This window comes from Octodon degus, unplaced genomic scaffold (assembly GCF_000260255.1).
Source record: "Octodon degus isolate 3935 unplaced genomic scaffold, OctDeg1.0 scaffold00071, whole genome shotgun sequence".
Taxonomy (NCBI): Eukaryota; Metazoa; Chordata; class Mammalia; order Rodentia; family Octodontidae; genus Octodon; species Octodon degus.
In genome coordinates this window covers 8,718,324-8,734,151 of record NW_004524647.1, presented here as the reverse complement: position 1 = coordinate 8,734,151, position 15,828 = coordinate 8,718,324, and the positions used below count along the sequence as shown (strand labels likewise).

The 15,828-nt window shown below is 37.4% G+C and overlaps 1 protein-coding gene across 1 annotated transcript in view; it reads right to left on the bottom strand.

The window, feature by feature from the left end:
- Positions 1-13,048: 13,048 nt before the first annotated feature.
- Positions 13,049-15,828, bottom strand: part of Net1 (neuroepithelial cell transforming 1) — a 73,229-nt gene continuing 70,449 nt past the window's right edge. Inside the window, exons 10-12 of the mRNA XM_023719763.1 lie at positions 15,159-15,329; positions 14,031-14,217; positions 13,049-13,852 (exon numbers count right to left, since the gene is read on the bottom strand). Of these exons, the coding sequence (XP_023575531.1) occupies positions 13,446-13,852; positions 14,031-14,217; positions 15,159-15,329 (765 nt within the window). The 3' untranslated portion in view covers positions 13,049-13,445. The remainder of the gene's footprint in view (positions 13,853-14,030; positions 14,218-15,158; positions 15,330-15,828) is intronic.

The following is a 15,828-nucleotide window of genomic DNA, read 5'->3' as shown; positions in this document are numbered from 1 at the left end:
CCACCCCACCTCCAGGGTGTGCTGAGACAGCAATTGAGACTGGGCATGGTGGTGGTACGTGCCTATAATCCAAGCACTTGGGAGACTGAAAACAGGAGGATCACTATGAGTCTGATCTATGTAGTGAGACCCTGTAGGCCCTGCAGACCCTGTACTAAATTATATATATATATATATATATATATATATATATATATATTTTTTTCTATATATGTGATCTATATTGTTCCCCTTGCAAAACCCCAAACTACAACATACCTCAATACCTACCATGTGTAGGTGAATCATACAGAGTGGTTTCCCTGCCCTATAAATCCCTGATCTCTGCCTCTTTCTCTTCTCTCCTCAAACCCAGACCACCTTTTTACAGTCCCCACAGTTTTGCCTTACCTAAAATGTCATCTAATCAAGTTTTAAACCCAAAAAAGGTCAAGAGTCTGAAAAGAAAGAAAGGGCAGGAGAAAGAATTTTAGTTAAGCTTTTGCTGTCTGGGCTAGAAGAGCTGGTTCCCCATGAGGCCTTCTCAGTGCAAAAGTGCAAGCTAGAGCAAGAAGCATCTTTGCAGTCGCAGGTTAAATCTACTAACTATGCCAGAAGTAAATCTATTATTCTAATTTACTCCAATGTTTCTGTCAAGCCCTGTGAAGCTCTTCTCCCATGTAAAGTGAAAATGTCCCATTGTCCAGCTGCTCTGGGAGGGAAGCAGATGAGGCTGACAGCTGTCAACAACACTGCAGACAGCACTTGTGGCCCCAGCTCAACTCCACCTGTCATCTCATTCCAGGCAAGCAGGGTGATCTGGCTTTAAGCACTACCCTTCCAAATGAGTGGAGAAGTCCGAACCCAAACGAGCGCTGGGTCATTTCTAGCTTCTATTACCTCCTAGCTGTGTGACCTCAAGCAGTGTTTTGACATCTCTGTGGCTTCATTGTGAGAATGCAAAGGGGTCGGCACCTATTCTGCCTAACTCACAGTTCCTGCAAATGACAGTGTTCTAAGACTCATTAAGTATTAAAAGAATGGAAAAAGTCTTGTTTGGTGTCTCATTTGAGAATAGTGCTCTGTTCCTAGGGACAGAATGAGCCCAGCCTTTGCAGAGCTGTCCAGAGAAGTAGAGTGGTCAGTACAGTATCAGCCTAAATTTAAGTAAGGGAAATTACTGAGACAGAAAGCAATTCTATAAGCCTCTTCCCAGAAGAAACCAGATGTGAACTCCCCCCAAGAGTCTGTGATCATGATATATGCCATTCCTCTATCTGCTAGGCTTTGTTCCAAGAGCCCCCTGTGAATATGAAAATCTGAAGTTGCTCCAGTGCCTATGTCGAATGTGCACGTAGTGTGCGCACACCATCCTGTATAATTTGAATCATGACTAGGTTACTTACAATACCTAATGAAATATAAATGCTATTACTTAGGGAATAATGACAAGAAAAATAAAGATTAATTTGACCAAATGTACAGTACAGACACAATTTTCCCCCAAAGCATTTCAGATCTGTGGTGGGATGCAGAGCCTACATACACCAAGGTCTTCATTTTTATCTCCAAGGTCTCTCTGAAGAAGCCAAACATTCAACAGATAAATTAAGACAAGTTTTGCAATGTGTTGTTAGCAAAGAGGTAATGTCTGAAAAGGAACAAACAGGACCGCTGCACAGATGCACTTAATCTCAGATTTGCTACAAGCCAGTTGTGTGATCTTGGGCAAGTCATGCATCCCCCCACCCCAGTATTAGGGATTGAACCCAGGACCTCGCATGTCAGGTAAGTGCTCTGTCATTGAGCTACATCTCCAGCCCTTTTGCTGCTATTGCTGCTGCTTCCTCCTCCTCGCCCTCCTCCTTCTTGATTTAGAAACAGGTTCTTGCCCACGTTAGTCTTGAATCCGTGATTCTTCTTCCTTAGCCTCCCAAGTAGTTAGGATTACAGGCGTGTGTTACCATGCCAGGCTTGGGTAAGTCACTTGATGTTTATGGATTTCAAATTTCTCAACAAAATGATAAAGACATGATCATCCTAAATGATTTGTCTGATTTCCAGGTCTAATTGGACAGACCTGTTCCTGCTTGTCTTGTTCAATGGAGGAGAAAAACAAAAACTCTCCCATATGCCCCCTAGACGTAGCTATTAAGAAATCTGTTCTACAGGATATTAGCAGAATTCTTTGAATCTAGCTAATTTTATCTTATTTCAGGGTCTACACAACAGCAAAAACTATCAGATACTGTAACGCCACATTCTTTCTTAAAACAGACATGAGGAGCAAAGAAACAGAATAGAGGATGCAGAAATGGCCCCAAGTACATTCAACTGTTTAAAGAATCCAGGGCCGGGGAGATGGCTCAGTGGAATAAGCACTTCCCTGGCAAGCGCAAGGGCCTGAGTTCAATCCCCAGTTCCGCACAAAAAAATAAAAATAAAAAATCCAAAAACATGCACTAGAAGAAAAATATCCTCTCTAATAAATGATGTTGGGAAAACTAGATACCCAGATTGAGAAGACTGAATTTAGATCAATATCTCTCACCATGTACTAAACTAAAAGCAAACTAAATGTTAAAACAGAAACATTTAACATACTAGAAGATAAAATAGCTCTTGAAGTCATAGGTGTAGACACAGTACTGAGAATCACCAAATGGAATCATAGCAAATAAAAAGCTTCTGCATAGTGAAAGCAACAATAGCATAGGAAAAAGACAACCTATAAAATGGAAAAAATTTTGCCAGTAATGCCTCAAAGAATCAACATCTACTCTACAATATAAAATGAACTGAAAAATTATACCTCCCAAAACAAAATATCCAGTAAAAAAAAAATGGGCAAGTGAACTAGATACTTTGCAGAAGAAGTACAGATGGTTAATCAATGCATGAAGAAATGCTTACCATCACTGGCCATTAGAGAAATGCAAATTAAAATAACTCTGAGAGTCCACCTTCTCCCAGAAAGAATGGCCATCATCAATAAATCAAATAATAACAAAATTATGATGAAGAAAATGTGGGGGAAAGGAACTTTTCTATGTGGTCTGTAGGAATGTAAACCAGTATAACCACTATGGAAATCAGTCTAGAGATTCCTCACAAAACTAAAAATAGAAATTCTAGAGAATTTCTGGGAAGACAGAGGAGAGGTGAACAGCAGCAAAACTGTCCTTCTGAGATTTGGAGTCCAAGTGCTAGAATATAGCAATGTGGGAAGCAAAAAAGGATGGAGTTGGCTCCCCAGTATCCAGCAAGGATTTGAAGTGAGAACTGGAGCCCTCGGGGAGTACAAAGAGACAAACCTCAGTGCGGAACAGGGAGGTGGCAAGTGGTATTTTCTCTTTCTGTTCCAGCTCTTGGCATGATAGGAACAGTTCAAATTCACAGAGGCACAGTGACTACTAGTGACTCCATAGACCTCCATGGAGAAATACACCAGAGGAACAGAGCAGTGGATGCTGCAGACTGAAGTGGCTAGTGAGTGTCCAGGTTGGACATCCCAAGGAGAGGGTGATTGGCCAGTCACCATTCTGGAAAGGGGCTAACTGAACCCAAGACTCAGAGCAGCTATGGGTTGGCTGCATCTTGAGACACCCAGTATCAGGGTGAAGCAAAGCCATGGGTCAAGGAGTCCAGTTCAAAGTTGCAGAAGGGACCCAAAATATTATGGTTTGAACAACTTGGGTACCAGCCTCACAGCAAAAAAACAGAAGCAGCCTGAAACTTAGCAAAGCTGAAAGCACACGCTTGCTGAGATTATCAACTTCCCTATCAACTGTAATGCAGACTTGCTGGGATCAGACAACACAGATCTGGTTCTGTCTGCCCCTTTTGTTTACCAGTGACAAAAGAGACACACCTTGAAGTGAACATTTTTTTCTTCCTTTCTTTGCCTTTTTTCCCCCCATAATTGTTTGCTCCTGTTTTTTATGTGTGAAAACATTGTTTTCAGTTTTTTAGTTATTGTTTTGTTCTGTTCTTATTTGTTTCTTCCTTCTTTCTTTTCATCCTGTCTTCTTCACCAGTTTCATCAGGCTGCACAATCTTCCTTTGTCCTTTAGTCTTGCTTCTAAGCACTTTCTCTTCTTCTGTTTCTCTGTTTCTCCCCTAGCCCCAATTAAATTTTCTACCCTAAGGTAGAAAAATCACCATATAATAAAAATTTACTATATACAATTTTCTGGTTTCAGATTTTGTCATATAATGACAAATCTTATTCCTACAGTTAAGCTGGCAAATTAATTTACCAGTTTGTCATCTTCTAGGTAGTGCTTGACACTGCTGTTATTACTGATTGTAGTACTTTAGCCAAGGTGACATAGTTATCCTAATCTGTTATTCTTCTTGGTATGCCAAGACCAAGTTTGCCTGAGGGTAATAAATAATACTATAGGCAAGTACCAAAGAACCAGGGGCTAAGCCAAATAGGCAGCAACTTCCATCCCCAATAAATTGATGAGGTAGGATCTTGCATCAGATTAGAAAGCCAGCCACACCTACAAAGTATGTCTAAAAATTGGTCATTTCCTAGGGATTCTCAATATTAGCAATAAGTAGAAATTAAGCTAAAAAAACTGAGAAGACATGGAAGCAAGATGCAACCTAAAGCTTCCAGCTCACCAAAGGAAAACCTAGGGGCCAATGAGGTACAATTTGAACTCTAACTCTCTGAAATAGTAACCATAGAAGTAATGAACTAGATGAATGAGGCTCTAGAAAAGGTCAAATTAGAAATATTTTTCAGGTAATTAAAGAGATGATGACTATAATGAAGAACATGGCTAGTGAATCTAGAATAGGTACAGATTTAAACAAACAACAACATAGAGGAGTATAAGAAAATAATGGAAACTATGAATGCCCAACAGGATAGAAACAGCACCCATGAAAAGGATTCAAACAGATATTCAAGAGATTAAAAATATACACAGTAAAAAGATACAATGTGAGGACAGACTATTATTAGGCTTAGAAGATAGTTTGCTGTTATCAGTCATGAAAAGAGAGGTTTCTTTAAAACAGCAAGGGACCACGAAAAATTAAATCAAATCACTGCTAGATGGTGCAAAGAAAAAGTAACATAAGATTTTTTTAAGTAAATGAAAAAGCAGGAGATAGCACAAGTGTCACTTAAAAAAAAGAAGGAAAGAACGAAAAAGAAACCTGTTCACAGAGGTCATGGTATAAAACTTCCCTGGAAAAGAATTTGACATGTGCCACAGGTAAATGAAGCATACAGAACCCCAATTAGCCATGATTTAAAAAAATATACAGCCAAGTATATCATAGTCAAGATTCTCGAAATGCAACATGAGAACAGAATATTGAAAACTGTTAGTGTAGAAAAAAAAAAGCTGTTAGAGAAAAGAAACAACCTATAAAGGGAAGCCCATCACCATCACAGCAGACTTCTCAAGGCAAAGACAGTTTGGAGAGAAGTATTTCAAGCTGTAAGAGAAAACAACCTCCAACCCAGGCTGATGCAACTCACAAAACTATCTTTCAGAATTGATGGAGAAATAAGGGACTTCCATGACAGGGAGCACCTGAAGAAATTCACAATCATGAAGAAGTTCTGAAGGACAGAAGAAAATAAGTAGGACTACAGTTCCAGGAACTCCAACAGAATCAATCCACCAGACAAGGTAAGCAATTAAACAGAAGAGAAAGAAAGGGAACCAACAATAGGAAAACATGACAAAGATAAATCAATACAGTATTGACTGATACCAACATCACAGAAGGATCCAACCAAAAGAATAGAATTACAGGCCAATCTCCCTAATGAACTTAGATGCAAAAATTCTCAATAAGATACTAGTAAACAGATTGCAGTAAATCATCAAGAAGATAATACAACATGACCAACTAGGATTCACCCCCAAAGAAGTAGGGGTGGTTCAACACATGCAAATCAATAAATGTAATACACCATATTAACAGAACCAAAGACAAAAACCACATGATCATCTCAACAGACATAGCAAAAGTATTTGATAAAGACCACCACCCTTTTATGACTAAAAAAAAAAAACCTACAGAAAATTGGAAGTCTTTATCTCATTTTGGTGGAAACCATCTGTGACAAACATACTAAATGGTCTAAAACTCAGGAACAAGACAAGGATGTCCGCTATCACCACTCCTATACAATGTAGTTCTGGAAACATTAACCAGGGCAATTAGACAAGAGAAAAAAAGAAAGGAATAAGGATAGGAAAGAAAGAAGTTACATTATCATTATTGGCAGATGACATGATATTCTACACAGAAGACCACCAAAACTCCACCAAAAGACTTATAGATCTAAAGATCAAATTCAGTAGTGTAGCCAGATACGAAGTCAACACTCAGAAATCAATACTATTCTTGTACCTAAGTAAAAAAAAAACTCATTGAAAGAAAAATTAGGGAAAGCACATCTTTTACAATAGCATAAAAAAAAATAGTCATCAATCTATCTAACAAAATAAAACACCTTTATATTAAAAACTATAGTACTCTAATAAAGGAGATTGAAGAAGATGATAGACCAGACCTTTTTTTAAATGTATTTAGTATACGGTCTACAAGGTCTCATTACACAGATAGGACTCCTAACGATCTTCCTGTTTTCAGCCTCCCAATCATTGAGATTACAGGTGCATGATACCACATCCAGGCTCAATCACCTTCTCAGCATGCCCAGCGGGGTGGGGGGGGGGGGCACCAGCATGGCATGCCAGGGATCGAATCCCAGTCCCTGCATCTGCTTAAGCAGGTGATTTAATCTGCTGAGCTATCTGGCTGGCCCTTGAAGAAGATAATAGAAAATGAAAAGATATTCCTTGTTTTCGTAAGGTAAAAGCAATATGGTGAAAATGACCATACTGCTAAAATTGTTAGAGATTTAATACAATCCTAATCAAATTATCAATAGAATACCTCACAGAATTAGAGAAAACAATCCTGTACTATGGAGATTTTTGTCACAGTAGTTTTATAGTGTAATTTCAAGTCAGGGATCGTGATGCCTCCTGCCTTGACTTTGTTGCCCAGTATTGTGTTTACTATTTAGATTTCATCTGCTTCCAGATGAATTTTAGGAATGTTTTCTATAGAGCTGTGAGATATGCTAATGGTATTTTGATTGGGATTGCATTAAATCTGTAGAAAAGTTTTGGGAATATGGCCATTTTCACAATGTTGAGTAAAGCATATCTTTCCATTTCCTGAAATACTCTTCAGTCTCTTTTTTCAGAGTACTGTAATTTTTCTTTTTCTTTTTTTTTTAAGTACAAGTTGCTTTTTATTTAATTTTTTAAAAAACATTTATTTATTTGGTACAAGGTCTTGCTACATAGCTGAGACGTAGTGATCCTCCTGTCTCTGCTTCCCCAGTCCTGGGATTACAGGCATGTGCCACCATGCCTGTTTTCCATGGCCAGCAGTGTACCCAAGGTTCTGGGGCCAGTATGGCATGCGGTACTGGGGATCGAACCCAGCTCCTTGTGCTTGCCAGATGGGCACTTAGACTGCTGAGCTATCTACCCAACCCTGTAATTTTCAATGTATAGATCTTTTACTTTCTTTGTTAGATTGATTCCTAATTACTTCACTTTTTTGGATGCTATTATGAAGGCTGTGTTTTCTCTAATTTTTTTCTCAGTGAGTTTTTGTTGCATATGGGAATGTTATTGATTTTTGAGTATTGACTTTGTATGCAGCTACATTATTGAATTTGGTTATTATATCTGGAAGTCTTTTGGTAAAAAGTTTTTGGGGTCTTCTATGTAGAACATCATGTCATGTATGAATAATAATTTAACTTCTTCCTTTCCTATCCTTGTCCCTTTTCTCTAATTGCTCTGGCTAATGTTTCTAGAACATTATATTGAATAGGAGTGATGAGAGTAGACATCCTTGTTTTGTTCTGATTTTAAAGTGGAACTTTTCAGTTTTTGTCCATTAAGTATGTTGGCTGTTGTTTTGTCATAGATGGCCTTTATCAGATTAAGGTAAGATCATCTATTCCGATTTTCTGTAGGATTTTTATCATGAGTATTGGACTTTATAAAAGCTTTTTCTGCATTGTATTAGTCAGGAATTTACTAGAGGAATAGAAATAACACAAGATGTACAAATGTATAAGAAATTACAAGACTGGCTTACGATGGTCAGCCACAGTCGGATGAGGAAGCATACAGTGTGTGTGCACACTGGAGACTGAAGGATTCAGTCCAAGATCTGGAGCTCATTGCAATGTTCTGTGCCAGTCCGTAACAGGAGGCTGATGTATCTGCAACAGAAGGCTGATGAGTCTACACCAGAAGGCTGGTGGGTCCAAGGCAGAAGTTGAGGAGTCTGCACTAGAAGCCAGGAGATGATGTTCAAGCTCAAGGTGAAAATTGGAGCTCCTCTGAAGAAAATGGAATGTTCCATCCTTCCTCATTTCCATTTTATAGCCTTTAAGTGATGAGCTATCCTAGGGTGGCTCCTCTACACTCTAGGGTGTGGAATTGCTGAGCCAATTTAGTTAAGCTTCTAAACTTCTCAAGTTGACACAGTCAATCAACCACTAAATGCACCTATTGAGATGAACACATGGTTTCTATCTTTGGCTCTGTTAATATGGTATATTACATTTATTTGTGTATGTTGAGTCATCCCTGCATCCCTGAGATGAATGTGACATTGGTCATGGTATAAAATCTTGATTTGCTTACTGCAGAATGACTATTACCCAGAAACCAAGTCAGGGATATAGTTCAGTGGCACCGAGTCTGCCTAATGCAAGGTTGAGAGGAGAGGGGAGGGAAGGAGAGGGGAGGGGAGAAGAGGAGGAGGAGGAGGGGAGGGGAAGGGAGAGGGAGAAGGGGGGGAGAGAGAGACGAGAGAGAAATTGCTTCTGTATGAGACCTGCAACCTCTTTGCAGTCTTTCCTTATCTCTTCAAGATGCCTAGTTGATGCCTCAATATGTATGGACCGTATTTTTCCCTATATGCTCTGCAGGATTGGCAGTCTTTTCTGTGTTTTATAATTCTCAGGAGGCATGTGACTCCTACATATTCCTACATTTGTGCTCTGGGCTCATTATGAAATCACATAGGGGCTACTTGGACAAAAACAGTACTGAAGCAGTCAGTCTGATAACCAAAACAGCTGAGTGATTAATGGGCAGGTAGCATTTACAGGAACAAAAAAATTATGGACAATGGAATGACTCATGCCCAAGATGGACAGGACAGTGGGAGGTTTCACCATGCTGCTCAGGACAGCAATGTTAAAACTATTTATTGTGATTTTTTATTTAACATATTTGGACTACAGTCAAATGGAAAACAAACCCATGGGTCTGACAGGATGGTGTACTTTCTGTCCTAGTTCATATGAAATGTGGTACCAATGTTTCTGTGTCAGAGAAAAAGTTACAGGGAAAGGATACAATGGTAGAGGAAGAGACACTGGAAATGAACAGGATGAAGAAAAGGACCATATTAATTAAACCAGGGTTAAATTCATCTAATGCTATTGCCAAGTTGCAATGGAGAGAGAACTATGACATTAATTCAGACAAAAGATTTGTGCTTTTGTGAGATGAGAGCATATGCAGTGGTGTTGCTAAACATTCTTCCTTTACTTTGAAAAACAAAGGTAGGGAATTTGGAGGGAATTAAAAGACTGAGGCAGCTGGGTAGGGTAGCCCATGCCTATAATCCCAGGACTTGGGATGCTGAGGCAGGAAGATCGTTGTTAGAGGCTAGCCTGAGCTACAAAGTGAGATTGCGGCCAGCCCGAATTGCATAAGGAGACTTTTATCTCAACAAGACCAAAAAAAAAGACTGAGGCACTGAAAGCATACTCAATATACCTGGATTTTCCTAAGCTCTTCTGAACTGTTTCTTAAGGAAGAATTTTAAATACACACAAAGCAAAGCAAATAGCTTCGTAATTGTCAACAGATAACTAATCTTTTATTTCTGTGTCCTGCCCCATAATTTTGAATGTGATTCCAGGAATCTTTTTTTTATTTTTCTTTCTGGTGCTGGGGATCAAACCATGGGGCTTATGTGTGCTAAACTGGTGCTCTACCTTTGAGCTACATCCCCAGTTCAATTTTATCTATAAATATTTTAGTTTCTCTCACCCATCATTGTAGTAGTCAAATATGAGTGTAATAAACTACTTTAACTTCAAATATTGGGTATTTTCCAGATCATTTCATTCAAAATTTTTGGCTTAGTTGCTTGGTATCTCCTATTCTGCACCCTCCACCTCTTTTCTGAGTTTGAAGAAACTCTTATATTTCCTGGGGATCTGACTCAGGCTTGACGTTTTTTTGAGTCAGGGTCTCAACATGTAGGTTCAGGCTGGTCTTCAACTCTACATATCCCAAGCTGGCTTCAAACCTACAAAGATCCTCCTGCCTTGGTCTTCTAAGTGCTGTGATTACAGGTGTGTATCACCACACCCACCCACTTGACCTTAGCAGGGCTGCTTGGATGGTATGCACTTCTCTCAAGAGGCAGTGGTGTCTGCCTGCTTGGGTTGGGTCCTTATTCACATTAATGTCTAGGTCCACTTAGGTTCCTGCAAGAGTAACAAGATGGTGACTCCTTCAATTATCACCTGGAATTTTGCTATACAGAAAACTCTCCTTTACCTCTTTGGTTACCTGAGGAATAGTTTGTACAAGAAAGGATATAATAAAGGCATGACTATGTACCCATTTTCAAAGCAGTAAGGTGGTTCTATGAGATACTCCAAAGGGGACTGTAAGTTTATTTTTTTTCTTAAAAAGTTTTAAACTAATATTATTTTTATTGACATATTTTTACATTTTTATGTGGTACAATGTGATGCTCTGACTACGTATAATGTCATGTATATAGTGGGTGATTATTATTTAAAATAATTATGAAACTATTTTCAAATATATTTGATGTGTGTTTAATCCACTGGAGTTTATCCTGATGGTTCAATTGTCTTATATACTTTTAAATATACAACTTGTTCATCATGAGACACCATGTAATTAGCTATTGGACAGCGTCATTTCATGCTCAGGATAGAAGCCAGTTTTACTCAGGTCCATGTTAATCATTTTACAAATAGCCTGCCCACATTCTGCAAAAACAGAAGACATTTCTGGAGAGAACAAAGATCAATAAGGCACAGGATTCTGAAGCTGGGACTACACATCAAACTGAAAGTATTATTTTGAAGAAGACAGATATTATTTTGAAGAAAACTATATCCAGAGCAGTTGAATGTGTCTTAAGTATGGCTTAGAAGACCAGCTAGAAGTGTATGAGTTTTCAACTATCACTCACAGAACATGGATAGCTATCAGTGTGTTGAGAATCCATACTGACAAAGCAAATCCTTGCTCTCCATTAGATTTTGAAGAATTCTCATTGGGGAAGACTTGTGCAGATCTGAATGTGGGAGTCCACAGAGGGGTTTGAGAAATATCTGAGCCCTTAAGTTGTGCAGATGTGTTTGTATATGTACATATTTTCCTGGCAAAAGGATCCACAGCTTTTATTAAGACTCTTAAAATGCTCATGCACTACATTAATTTTAAGTACCAATGGATTTGTGTACTCATTCATTTATCATGAATCAGGCTGTGGTTTGGGGATTGCTCGGATGTGCAGAAAAAAATCAAAACTTCTAGATCATCTAGACAGAGTGGTCAGATGTTCAGCTGTCTTCTGCTATGTCTTGATTACAATGTACTATTAAAAGGTTTTACAAGACTACAAGACTTGCTAAATGAACTTTTCTAACATGATTCATCAATGAGTTTTAAAGATTTGTGATTTTTTTTTAAAATTGGGATTAATTTTAATTTGTACTTTTCTAAAAAAATGTTACTTTTAATATATGTTTTTTAATTTTCATAAACTTCTGCGATGCATGCTACTATCTAACCCCTTGGCCACACCAGTAAGTCTAGGCAGATAACCCCAAAATATCCACCAGACAAGACACCTTTCGGGTGATTATGTGTGTGCTTTTTTTTAATTGTATACTTCATTTATACAGAGAAATCATTTGACTGATCTATTTACAGTCTTTTCCAATTTTCATTTCCACTGGTAAATATATTTCACATAACAGTCAACACTGACTTATCACCATTATATAAACCTGTGATGACAAAGGGCTTTGGTCTGCCCTACCCCTTTTAAAGAATGTAATCTCATTTTAATGAAAACACTTTTGCAGTAAAGGTTCACCAGGTTTTCTATCTTATGAATAAATCTACTAAAATTGATCTAATACTGTCAAATTTTGAACACATTTCTGTTTAAATCCACTATTTGCAGATACTATAAACCAAAGCAAATAAAGTTCACATCATCTCAAACCTTCTACAACTTACTACATACCCTCATGTTGAGCTTTTCTTAACTTCTTTCATATTCTGGCACAACCAGACATTTTTACTTAAAGACAAAACCACTTTCTTTCTCCTTTTTTTCTTTCACTTATTACCAGTCAATTACCTTCCCTTTTGCTTTTCAGACATTAAAACTTTGAACAAAATCCTTCAAGTGATTTCCTTTCAGTAGTCTAAAATATACTGAATCATCCCATGTGTCTTTACTATCCTGAAATGCTATACTTTAAAAATTGTAATTTTCTTAATTGGCTCAAAAACAGTATGGCTTGGTTTCACTTGGTAAAGTTAATATGATTTTTAGAAACCCACGAATATATATATACATATACATACACACACATTTTAATTAGGAAGAAAAATGTTTTTTAAAGACATGCCAATTTGAAAAGGCACCAAAGTAAAAAAATAAAAGCAAATACTAAAAACTACTTTACAATAAAAAATTAAATAATTGGCAGAATAAATGAATGAAAAATGAGGAATGTGCAGTGAAAAAAAGCTTAACATAATATAAAGCATTCCAGTTGATAAAATGGAAAACTTACTAAGTTTTATAGTTTGTTTTCCAAGAAAGCTACACTTCACTGTAAATTTTGAATACTTCAAACATACACTTCATGCAAACTTTTAGGTGCCAATATAAAAATTTTAAATTCTGCATGCAAGGCTTAACAAAGATCGCTGGTAGAATTCCAGTATTTGAAAAATTCTGAGTTTTAGCATACACTGTAAATATCACATTTGATTGTACTGAAAAGTCATGATGAATCCACAATCAAGAAAATCCTTTAATTTCATAATTGTCTCATCTGATTAAAAATACCAGGCGTGCATGTTCTAAATAATCAAAAAAAAAAAAACCTTTTTAAAAAGTCTGCAATTTAACAGTAATCTGAATACCTTTAGCTGCCATTAAAAAATAAAATTTATAAAGGAAAACCCCCCCAAACCATGAAAATGTTACAACTGGTACAAAGTAATCCTATAATAGTCCCATTACAAGAAAAACAAAACTGTACACATTTATAAATAGTCTCTCTACCAGTTAATACACAGGTTCCTTTACACCAAAGTCTCTTTCCGTCTGCCACTTAATTGCGCTTTATCCTTTGCTCTTCGGAAGCCAGACTGCATTCGATGTCCCTTTACACTCTTGGAGTCTTCTGCTGCCTGTACAGCAAAACCACACTCAGACGCATTTTCATCACCTTCTACCTGCATAACACTGGAAACTGTTGATGCCCTTCTCTGGGCTGGGAGGTTCCCCACAGAGGGGTTGTTCTCTTCACCCTCTTCGTGGAGCTCTGGCAAACCCTGAAGCTCTGATGCACTGGTGGCCTGCTGGAAAGGGGCAATTGCGGTACGGATACAGTTGAACCACTGCTGCTTATGGAATACATCATTAGCTTGCAGAGTGTGAGACTGGCCTGGAGAGGGGTCCTGGAAGCGGACTCTAAAGATATTTTTAGCTGGAAAAAATTTTGAAAAAAAAAAGGAATGAGACTTCAGTGAAGCACGTGACAACTCGAAGTATATTAAGTACTAGAAAAGAAAATCATTTAATTTTTAGAACTCTTAAAGATTAAGACTAAAGTCACTTAGCTCTGAGTTTATGTATCTTTAAACTGTTTAAAAGTGCTATTTTACCTTTGTCTGAGTTGCCAAAAGCCCCTCGAAAGGACCCTCCCACGCGCACATCCCCATCCTGCAGATCCTCCAACACCAGCTCCTGCACTGGGATTGGCTGCCGGTAGACTTGGTAAGAATGACGCTCATTTCGTGTAACAGGCCGAGTCAAAACCAAGATGTCTTGAAATAGGAAAATGTAAAGTTTCTAGGAAAATTGGAAAAAAAGCTCTCAATAAGGAACTTTATAAGTGACTGAAATACACTGTTAAAAACTTAATTTGACATTAATTTTATCAAATTGATTTCCTCTGAGCTCCTTCATAAATGACTTCATAAGATAGTAATCAAGACTACACATTTTATATGGAAAATTCAATCTCAGACTGAATTTTTCATTGGTGTATACTATCAGGTTAAGCAGAAGTTTAACACTACAGTATCACAAAGACTTATCAATACTAATGTGACTTAGAATAACAGTATTATATAACAGTTTTCTAAAAAGTAGCAATTAAAAAATTCAAGCTGATAAAATGTTAATGGTTTCATTCTGTCCACACAAATTTAAGCCCTTATGGAACAATGAAGGCTTGTGATAGAAATCAGAGATTGATATCAGATTTCAAAAAGTTTTTTCTAAAAACCCCCAATTTATAAATTGGGCTTTCAAAAAGCACATAATGAAACAAAAATACCATTCCACGGTTTAGTTCCACAAGGTACTTCTGTAATCAGTATTTAAAAAATAAACCTGCTTTCATTTGATCTGCTGTAGAAATCTGTTGAGTAGTGCTAAAAACTACTGTACTTCCACAAGTATATAAATTTTTTTTTCGGAAGGGTATGCTTTTTTAGTAAATATTACAGAACTTGGAAAGGAGTTATTCATCAATTACCCAAATAAGTAAATTTATAATTTAAAACTAAAGAAGTACTAATTCTGAGATATTTAAGCCATCCTATTGATTCTGTAATGACAGAAAACAAATGTTCACTTTATCAAAGCTGATCACATAAAATAAAAATTAGTGGTCTTTTACCATTTCATAATTTTTTTTACAAACCTGCTTCATAACAGATATGCAAAAAGTTAAACAGCATGGAAAAAGGAAAGCTTATTTCCTGTTAGTACTCGAATGCACTCACATGTCCATTTTTGTTCTTTAGTTCCCCATGGCACAGCAGCACTTTACTTGCTTCAATCCTGGGGTCCTTTTGCTTCTCATCCAGATATTCCAGCTTGTCAATGTAATACTGGCACTCAGATTCTCCTTTCTTCAGATTGATATCAGAGAGAACTTCTTGTATTATCAATACCTAAAAAATACCCCAATAAATTGATGAATAATTTCAGTACATTAATTCCTGCTTCCTTCCCAACAGGGCAAAAAGTTACATAAAATTATAGACTTTAAAGATTGAAGGGACTCTAGAAATCAACTCAATCAGTCCTTTCATGCAAGATGAAGAAACTATCTCAGCCAAACTGGATAAAGCTGGGTAGTCAGAACTGGTTAATGGTATAGGCCAGATTAAAAAAAATAACAGTCCCTTGACTAAACTATCAGTGTGAAACGTAAGTGCAACACAGACACATCTTATTACTTACAATGTGCCAATGTATCAGGTATTTAAAAACAACAAAACACTTCACTATGTTGATTTAGCACAGGAAAGACTTTAGTACCCTTCTGAGTTACTTTAATATATGAACTTGAAAAATGGAGAGCCACGCCGGCTCCACCCCTGGGGCATGCTAAGACAGCAATTGAGAGTGGACATGGTGGCATATGCCTATTATCCCAGCGCTTGGGAG